General features: G+C 43.3%; 1 protein-coding gene across 3 annotated transcripts in view; it reads left to right on the forward strand.

Annotated features, from left to right (window-relative positions):
• Positions 1-9,670, forward strand: part of RAB18 (RAB18, member RAS oncogene family) — a 44,228-nt gene extending 34,558 nt beyond the window's left edge. For all 3 annotated transcript variants that reach the window (XM_051820952.3, XM_002717292.6, XM_051820954.2), the window contains 4 exons: positions 2,403-2,475; positions 4,928-5,046; positions 5,121-5,187; positions 7,919-9,670. In XM_051820952.3, the coding sequence (XP_051676912.1) occupies positions 2,403-2,475; positions 4,928-5,046; positions 5,121-5,187; positions 7,919-8,094 (435 nt within the window). In that variant the 3' untranslated portion in view covers positions 8,095-9,670. The remainder of the gene's footprint in view (positions 1-2,402; positions 2,476-4,927; positions 5,047-5,120; positions 5,188-7,918) is intronic.
• Positions 9,671-9,953: the final 283 nt, after the last annotated feature.

Below are 9,953 nucleotides of genomic sequence, written 5' to 3' on the forward strand. Positions count from 1 at the left end.
TTTCCTCAGTTGCTTTCCAGAACAGGTGGGAAGCAGACTTTTAGCCTAGTGGTTAAGAGGCCCACATCTCACAGTGGTGATCCCCACGTAGCTGGGTCCTTGACTCCCACGTGGGAGACCTGGATTAAGCTTCAGCTCCCAGCTTTGACTTTGGTCCAATCCTGGCCACTGTAGGCATTTGGGAGTAAACTCTGGGTGGGAGTTCTCTGTGTCTCTCTTGTCTTATCTCTGTTTCCTTGCCTCTAAAATTAATAAAAAATATTTAAAGTAGTGGTTGATTTTTTTTCCTGTCAAACTTGAATCTTTTGATCTTAGTGATCAAAACATATTTCTGCACATCCAGACATTCATGTGGTTTTTTTTTTTTTTTGTTTTTTTTTGTTTTTTTTTGGACAGGTAGAGTTAGACAGTGAGAGAGAGAGATAGAGAGAAAGGTCTTTCTTGCATTGGTTCACCCCCCAAAATGGCTGCTACGGCCGTTACTGCACCGATCCGAAGCCAGGAGCCAGGTGCTTTCTCCTGGTCTCCCATGCGGGTACAGGGCCCAAGCACTTGGGCCATCCTCCACTGCCTTCCTGGGCCACAGCAGAGAGCTGGACTGGAAGAGGAACAATTGGGACAGAACTGGCACCCCAACTGGGACTAGAACCCGGGGTAGTGGCGCTGCAGGCGGAGGATTAGCCTAGTGAGCCACGGCGCCAGCCGTGTGGTGTTTTCTTGATGACTATGAAATCATAATATAAACTTGTATCATGTTGGCAATTGCCATCTGCTATAGATAGCATATCAGTTTGTTTTATGGAGCTTTTAATTTATTATTGGTCTTTATAAAGTTGAGCAAATATCAAATCAGATAACTTTAATATCATAGGCAGATTTTGTAAGAAACCTAGAAACAGGGCCGGCGCCGCGGCTCGATAGGCTAATCCTCTGCCTGCGGCGCCGGCACACCAGGTTCTAGTCCCGGTTGGGGTTCCAGATTCTGTCCCGGTTGCCCCTCTTCCAGGCCAGCTCTCTGCTGTGGCCCGGGAGTGCAGTGGAGGATGGCCCAAGTGCTTGGGCCCTGCACCCCATGGGAGACCAGGAGAAGCACCTGGCTCCTGCCTTCGGATCAGTGCAGTGTGCCGGCTGCAGCGGCCATTGGGAGGTGAACCAACGGCAAAGGAAGACCTTTCTCTCTGTCTCTCTCTCTCACTGTCCACTCTGCCTTTAAAAAAAAAAAAAAAGAAGAAGAAGGAAACCTAGAAACAGAATACTCATTGTTTTATCTTATAAGTCTATCTGTTTAAAAAAGTATAATTCTCAGTGTGTTACATCTTCATTTAAACGTGGGAGTTGGGGCATAGTTTCCTGGTGGTGAGAAGGTAGCAGTGGCATGCTGTGTCTGCTGTCTCCAGAGACGGTTATACTGAAAGTTGTTTTCCTCAGATAGAAAACATGTAAAAGAGCCCAACCTAAAATCCCTCACATAAGTAAGATGCTTTTCTAATGCTCTTTAAGTCCCTGGTTCTCAACTTGAATCCGCATTAGAATCACCTGGGAAGGTTTTTAAAATTCTCGTCGTTACTGTAGATCCGTTAACTCAGAATCTTTGGAGGCTGGACCCAAGGATTCCCAGAAAATTTCATTGTGCTGCTGAATGTGTATCTCAGTTTTTGTTCCAAGTTCTTGCTCCTACATGAGATAAGAATTTAAAGTGGAGGCCGAAGTAAAGTACATAAATGACAGTGAGAGCAGGGGGTGAGTACACATTCAGGTGTGAGTGCTGGCAAGCCCTCCAGGAAAGAGACTTGCCTCGAGCAGGCCAGAGAGCTGCCTACTAGGAGAGCGCTCCCAAGCCCAGCCACCCGCGCTGTGGGGCATTGTACAGACAATATGCAGATGAGCTAGAGAGTGAGCACGTGCGGCTCTAAGTACCTGTGCTCAGGGCGTCACCTCCTTCTGGGTGTGGGAGACTCAGGCTCATCATGGAAGGTGGACAGAAGGGATTGGCACGTAAAGGCATGGTGTTAAGGCACAGTGCTGAAGACCGAAGTTGTAGAAAAGTCTTCCAGCTCATTTTCCCATAACTCCCTGCCTATTCTGGGCCCCACATCACAGCCAGAGTTGAGAACTGTGGCTTCAGTGAAATGGGTTTCATGTTAGTAAAGATCTGAAATCCAAAAGGACAGAAAACTTACTTAGTTGCATATTTCTAGAGGTGAATCAGTACTTAATAATTTTATTTTAAGTAACACTTGTTAATAAGAGGATACATGTTCTTCTTTAAATTCCAGTTATTACTGAGCTTGGGCATTGAAACTATTTTAAATAATGCTTGCCTCTATACTCTTAAATGGATGTATTGAGGGTCTGTTACTTACACTTTGTTTTATTTACTAATAATTGATTCTTACTTTTAGGATACTGCTGGTCAAGAGAGGTTTAGAACTCTAACTCCAAGTTATTACAGAGGTGCACAGGGCGTTATTTTAGGTAAGTTCTTACCTTAATTTATTATTTTAAATTTTGCTTGTTGGAATTTCTGATTTTTCTTACTCTGTGAAGGTCAGTAAGTTTTTGTTTTATTATTCTTTAGGGCTACTTTTATGTAACTTGAAATTATATGAACTTCCCTTAATATTAATAAATATTAAAACTTTTACAGCTTTCATCTAGTGATTGAAAAATAAAGACAAGATTAGCATATTTGGGTTAAAGGCACATGTTGATAAGGGCGTTACTGCAGCTCAGTGCACGTGTTGGTCTGTTTTGGAGCATTACCCGAAACTGGTCTCCACCATGAATACCCACTCCAGTTTATAAAGAAGGAGAGAATTTGTTGCTTAGTAGAATCTGTTTTATCAGTTCTAAAAGAATAGTACAGGAGCGAAGCTGTGGCTCAAGTCCCAGCTGCTGCTCCTCTGGTCCAGCTCTCTGCTATGGCCTGGGAAAGCAGTAGAAGATGACCCAAGTCCTTGGGCCCCTGCACCCACATGGGAGACCTGGAGGCTCCTGGCTTTGTATCGGCTCAGCTCTGGCCATTGTAGCCATCTAGGGAGTGAACCAGTGGATGGAAGACCTCTCTCTCTCTCTCTCTCTCTCTCTCTGCTTTTGCCTCTCTCTAACTCTGCCTTTCAAATAAATAAATCTTAAAAAAGAAAAGAATAGTACAAAGCATTTAACACTGTTCATAAACTGAGTTGGAAAACCCAAATGTGAATTGAGTGTAATTTGTTGAAAAGTGCTTATTCTTAATATTCCTGGGAAGCTATTTAAAATGAGTAGTTGAGGCCAGCATTATGGCATAACCAAATTAAGCTGCTGCCTGCAATGCTGGCATCCCAGATGGACACTGGTTCAAGTCCTGAATGCTCCATTTCCAATCCAGCTCCCTGCTGATGTGCCTGGGAAAATGGAAGAGGAAGATGGCCCAAGTATTTCGTCTCCGACACCCACATGGGAGACCCAGCTGAAGCTTCTGGTCCCTGGCTTTGGCCTGGCCCAGCCCCAGCTGTTGTAGCCATTTTGGGAGTGAACCGATAGACTGAAGATCTCTCTCTCCATCTCTTCCTCCCTGTCTCTGTAACTCTGCCTTTCAAATAAATAAAATCTTTTTTAAAAAATAAAATGAATACTGGCCGGCGCTGCAGCTCACTAGGCTAATCCTCCGCCTAGCGGCGCCGGCACACCAGGTTCTAGTCCCGGTCGGGGCGCCGGATTCTGTCCCGGTTGCCCCTCTTCCAGGCCAGCTCTCTGCTGTGGCCAGGGAGTGCAGTGGAGGATGGCCCAAGTGCTTGGGCCCTGCACCCCATGGGAGACCAGGAAAAGCACCTGGCTCCTGGCTCCTGCCATCGGATCAGCGCGGTGCGCCGGCCGCAGCGCGCCAGCCGCGGCGGCCATTGGAGGGTGAACCAATGGCAAAGGAAGACCTTTCTCTCTGTCTCTCTCTCTCACTGTCCACTCTGCCTGTCAAAAAAAATAAATAAATAAAATAAATAAATAAATAAATAAAATGAATACTGATCAATTGTGGAGAGAAATATGTAGTTTAATAGCAATACCATTTTGGTTCAGCATCTCCTAAATTTGGAAAAATTTTAAACTAGTAACTTCTTAATTATAATGCAAGAGGAAATGACAATAGAGGATGACAGTCAGGATCCTATTCACCTATTCACTGTACTGTGAGTCTTTCAAAGTTTCAAATTCTGATCCTTGTAAGAAATAAATTAACAGGGTCATAGATGTTTCAGTTCATATATGTAATTGTTATATTTTCCAGAGATTTAAATCTAAACACTTGGGCTTTTGGACAGAACTTCTTTATCATTATGGGTGGGAACAGCTGTTTTTTCACTTTAATTGATTTTCAGATACCACATAGGATATAATTTCATTTCTGTCACAGTGTGTGTTAGTAAGATTGACATGTGTCTGTGTATTTTTTTTTTTCTTAAGATTTATTTACTTACTTGAAAGAGTTACAGCAAGAGAGGGAAAAGACAAAGATCTGCTGGTTTACTCTCCCCAAATGACCGCAATGACCAGGGCTGGACCAGACCAAAGCCAGGAGCCAGGAGCTTCATCTGGGTCTCCCACATGGGTGCCAGGGTGCAAGCACTTGGTCCATCCTCTCCTGCTTTCCCAGGCACATTAACAGGAGCTGGCTGGGAAGTGGAGCAGCCGGGACTCGAACTGGCACTCATATGGAATGCTGGTGCTGCAGATGGCGTCTTAACCTGCTGCCACAGCGCTGGCCCCATCTTTTTTTAAACACTTGTTCCTTCCATCTGGATCAGTAGGCACACATGATTAAGCATTGAAGATCTAACCAAAACCAAACTTGGCTGTATAGTAATGTTAGCTTGTATTTACGTATCAGAAGTATAATGTCATGGCTTCTCATTTTTCAAGCTTATTTAATAAATGACTCCTTTTATTTCAGTTTATGATGTCACGAGAAGGGACACCTTTGTTAAACTGGATAATTGGTTAAATGAATTGGAAACATACTGTACGAGAAATGACATAGTAAACATGCTAGTTGGAAATAAAATTGATAAGGTAAGAAGGCAGACACTTGGCATTTTGGTTCTATATTTTGGTAACTTTTCTTAATCATTGCATTTGTCTTTTAGGAAAATCGTGAAGTCGACAGAAATGAAGGCCTGAAGTTTGCACGGAAGCATTCCATGTTATTTATAGGTGGGTGTGTGAATCAATATCCATCCTTTAATTTTAACGAGAAATTTTAAAAAGGAGTGTTTGCTAAATTTCTTTTTTTATGAACCGTATTCAATTCATAGTTACCTCCTGCTATAAAATCTAACTACAGAACAAAGCTTTTTATTTTATTTTTTTTCTTGACAATAAAATAGGACTACATTGTGTGAAATCCTTTGGAACACAGTCCTCTCAGGACATAATGGCATTCACTTGGCACCAGAGCTGAAATTAGACCTCCCTGGGCCATGTGTTGGCAGCATCCGTCCCACATGGGAGCTGGTTTGAAGTGCTTTGTCTCGGGCCCCGCTCTCAGCTGTGTGAATCCAGCTCTGCATTTTAACGAGATGATCCCTGTGCACACCACTCTTTGAGGAACATGGTAGCGCAGGGATTGGCCAAGGACGACACGGACCAAGGCTGGCCCTACGTTTGTGTCGAAACACAGCCGTGTCCAGGTTTACATACTGCCTTGGGCTGCTTTGTACTGCATGACAGAGTTCAGTCATTAGAACAGAGACCATGTGGCCCACCAAGCAGAAACTATTTACTGTCTGATCCTTTACAGCGAAAGTTTGACAAGCCCTCATCTAGAAGAGTGGGCTTGCTGTTATCACAGTCACCCGGGGAGCTTTGGCAGTGAAAGTCTCTGTGCCTTGTCACAGGTGTGAGAGACAAACCTTTATTAAAATGCTTTTACTGCCTACATGCTGTGTGTCCCCTGGTTCTGACTTTAATTTGTTTAGTATTTATTGAGTACTGAGGACAAGCTCAGCGCCCCCAGGAACTTGAGTAGGGGCACAGGAGGTAGTGCTGTGAAGGGAGTGGAACACTGAAGGGGAGCCAGCGTGAAGAGGTTGGAGACGGATGAGGAAGCATTCTCTGAGGCAGTGTGAGGACCTGGAGGAGTCATGCCCCCTGAGAGGAGGCTAGACATGACTGAGGCGGGCGCCCGCTGAGTGTGTTCCCCAGCAGGAAGCACACTGGCCTGGAGCACAGCGTGTGTCAGGTGCCGGGAGACGCTGGACCTCACAGGAAGTGGTAAAGAGATGGATTTTATCCCAGCTGTGGAGGAAAGCTGGAGAGTGGGATACGATGTGTGGAACATGGACCATCAGATGTGGGAGCAAGGGAGGCTAGTTCTCTGTGGTGTCGCATATCAATGAAGCTGACGGCTTTATGGAACAGTAGTGATTGGTGCCAAGTTGGGAGTTCTGTAAGAAGCTGGTGGTGAAGCTGACAGGCCATGTGCTAGATTGGGTGTAGATGTTAGGGAAAGAGGGCTGTCAGACAACTCCAGGTTTTTAGCATGAGCAACTAGGTGGATTGACCCTCCCTTACTTGGGATGTGGAAGACTGAGATGCGGGCAGGTTTGGGGTGAGGGAGTGAGGAATCAAGAGCTTTGCTTAGATATAAGGAGTGTGGCATTTACAGTCATGAGTTGGAGTGATCACTTCAGGAAAGAATGTGGATAGCAAAGGGCTGAAGATTGAGCCCCTGCGGTCCTCCAAGTTTTAGAGGTCAGCAGAAAGAGGAAGTGCCAGAATGAGACTAAGATGACATGCCAGTCATTCATAGGATTCACAGGATGTTGAGTGTGCCGGAAGTCCAGTGAACAAAGTATTCAGAGAAAGAGCGAGTGATTATTAGGATCAAACGCCAAAAGATGTCAGGAATGATCAGGACTTTGGATTTGAAAAAATAAAGGATGTCCAGTTTGTGGTCTTGAAAAGAATGGTTTCAGTGAAGTGGTGAAAACAAAGGCCTGATTAGAAGAGTTAGAAAAGTGAAAGTGAGGTAACAAAGTGGGAACAAGTTACATAGGTAACGTATTAGTTTGCAGAGAGTGGAGAAACTAGGTGGTTGCAAGAAGGGTGTGCGAGCTAGAAGACAAGCTTGTTTTTTAATAAGTTGGAAAAAAATGTGGCGGAAGTTTCGGCTGATTGGTGTGACCCAATAGAGAGAGGCTGTGATCCGTCAGTGGAGGAGAAGGGGAGGAATTCCAGGCAGTAGAGGAGGGAATGGCTTTAGATAGCAGCAGGGGCAGTTTGTGCAGGTAACAGGAGCAAGGTGGGTACAAGCGGGTCAGTAGATCGCCTCCTAGTGGAGCGATCAGGCAGGTCTGGCTAGGTTGCTTCTATGTTTCCCTACATAAAGGTGGATGAGCTGCTGAGACAGGAGAGTTTTGAGAAGACAGACTAAGATGACCTTCTCACAGTGGGGGATCCGGAGGGCTGGGAGGCAGTGCTGAGGATCCAGTCGAGTTTCAGGAGCATAGAGTTAAAGTGGGACCAGTGTTCCTAGTTGTCTGTCATTTCATCTAGCCACCTGGGGCTTCTTGGGCACAGAATAATCAGGTTAATTATTAACATGAATCTCCTTACTTTGAAGTAGCACTAAGCTGCTTTGGGACCTGGTTTTAAGAATTAAATGAACTGCTGGGAAGAAAACCTCCGTAGGTTTCAGTAGGGTTTGCAAGTTCCAATTCTATCACAAAATCTTGGGCATATTACATAACCAGTATTTTTATGGATAGAATTTAGCTCAATTTTGAGAGTTGGGGAAAATTCACTAGTGTTAAATTTGTACAGAGAAATTGTGGGTGTGGCTTTCCCTATATTGTAGAGTGATATTCATGCTGTAATATTTCCCAGAAAAACATGGGACTAGGGCCAGAAGGGATGAACTGTGACTCTTCTCCTTGAATTTCAGAGGCAAGTGCAAAAACGTGTGATGGTGTCCAGTGTGCCTTTGAGGAGCTTGTCGAAAAGATCATTCAGACACCCGGACTGTGGGAGAGCGAGACCCAGAACAAAGGAGTGAAACTGTCGCACAGGGAAGAAGGCCATGGGGCAGGCGCCTGCAGTGGTTACTGCTCTGTGCTGTGAACTCTGGGAAGTTCCATCTCTTGCCTAGTTCACCAGATAGTGGCATCGTTCTGCATAAATATTCTTTAACTGCTATTTGGGGGACCTTGCAGTTTGCACATAATTGTTTTGTATCATGGCAGTAAATAATTGCAAGACATCCCACTCATCGGCTTTCCCAGGTAGAATGCTATGGTAAGCATGCACAGTTTGCAGTCTTCAGTTTTTTATGTAACATAAAACAGGTGTACCTTTATCAGTGCATTTGATTTTATGACTTACATTTATCATGTAATTTTTAAAAGTCCATCTCTAGTATGTGTTGATACAAGGTCCACTTTTGGTTTCCTTCTTTGTGCTTAAATATTTCTTTAAATTACTGGATCATTTGGTATGTAGAACCCCAGAACCCCAGGGAGGTTCACAGGCATCATCAGACCTGCCAAAGTTCCTTTCAGGAATGACAGCGAGCATGATTTCACAGCTTTTCTAGGGTGTTTGAGAGTCTCTGCGAGCACTAAGCAAAACCCACACTACAGAATGTAGCCCAGGCCAATTTAGTCTTAAATCTATTTGTCTTGATGATGCTTCTAAAATAGTCTTGATACACTAAAGAAGTTTGGCATTACTTTGTGATTTCCTTCAGTGATTAGCGCAGTTGCTTACCTGGGGTTTTAATCTTGTGGTGTGTCTGTTGGACTCACGGTCCTGTGCCCAGCATCTAGAGTTAGCGTGGTACTTTGCAGAACCGCAGTAAGGTTTCCCGCATCTTGGTTTCAGAAGGACACGTATAGTGTGTTTATTGTAACTCCTGTCATAATTGCCGCTTTTAGAACCAGCTTTTTTTTTTTTTCCCCATCATAAATGTTGACAGTGTTTGTCCAGGTTCCTCTGTTGTAGCTCGTGTAATGTTGGTGAATATCCATGTCTTCTGGCATCTATAAATGGAGTTGATATTCAAAACCTGTTTCTCTGTTTTGAGGGGTAGGGACAAAAACACTAAATGACAATTTGAGAAAGGCATTTTACTTCCAGATTCTGATGTGTGTGGGAAAACACTGTTGCAAGAAAACCTTGGTAATTTATTGTCACAAGCAATCAGTAGTTTATCAAAAACCAACTTGTACAGACTAATAAATCTTTTCCACAGTATTCAGTTTTCTAACCTCTTGCAATTGTACATTGTATATTTTTTCACTCATATGTTATTTAATTTACTTGATCTTTGCTATTTTAAGCCCCTAAATAAGTAATTTGTCATTATAATACCCCTCGTAAGAGTCCAGTATTCCTTTCTGGGCAGTTTGTTCTCTATATACAATCGCAAATGATAAATGTTTTGTGAGTGACCTTTGCAATGTGTGTGTAAATAGATTTACTTCCAGCTGGGTTCTTTCTGAGATACATCTCCCCACATATGAAATCTTCAACTTGGTTTACACCTGTTATTCAACATTACATGCGGTTAAAGGTTTATACATTCTGTATGTTTTTACTAAATAAACAACATTTACTACCATAATGTTGAAGAAAAGTAGCTAACACATGTGCTTACAATTTGTTCATGTTCCATTAAAACTTTAAATTTGTGTGTTTATATAGGAGTCTGTATTGACAAGACTTTTTTGTTTATTGCTTTTTGGTCCTTGAGCTATATAATAATCCCTCTGCATTGGATTTTTGTCCTAATTTGGGTGGAATGTGGATACCTGTGATTCACTTGAATATATGAAAAATTAATTTTGTTTGCTAGGTTTACACTGTAACCTTTTATAGCTTTTGAATAAATACAGCCTGCTTTCCCTAGATGTATTTGTGCAGGTAGTATGACACATTTCCCTGTTACTGTCATGAGCTGGGGAACATTTGAATATAGTGTT

This window comes from Oryctolagus cuniculus, chromosome 13, assembly GCF_051225735.1.
Source record: "Oryctolagus cuniculus isolate XC-2025 breed Fujian yellow rabbit chromosome 13, ASM5122573v1, whole genome shotgun sequence".
NCBI classification, from domain to species: Eukaryota; Metazoa; Chordata; class Mammalia; order Lagomorpha; family Leporidae; genus Oryctolagus; species Oryctolagus cuniculus.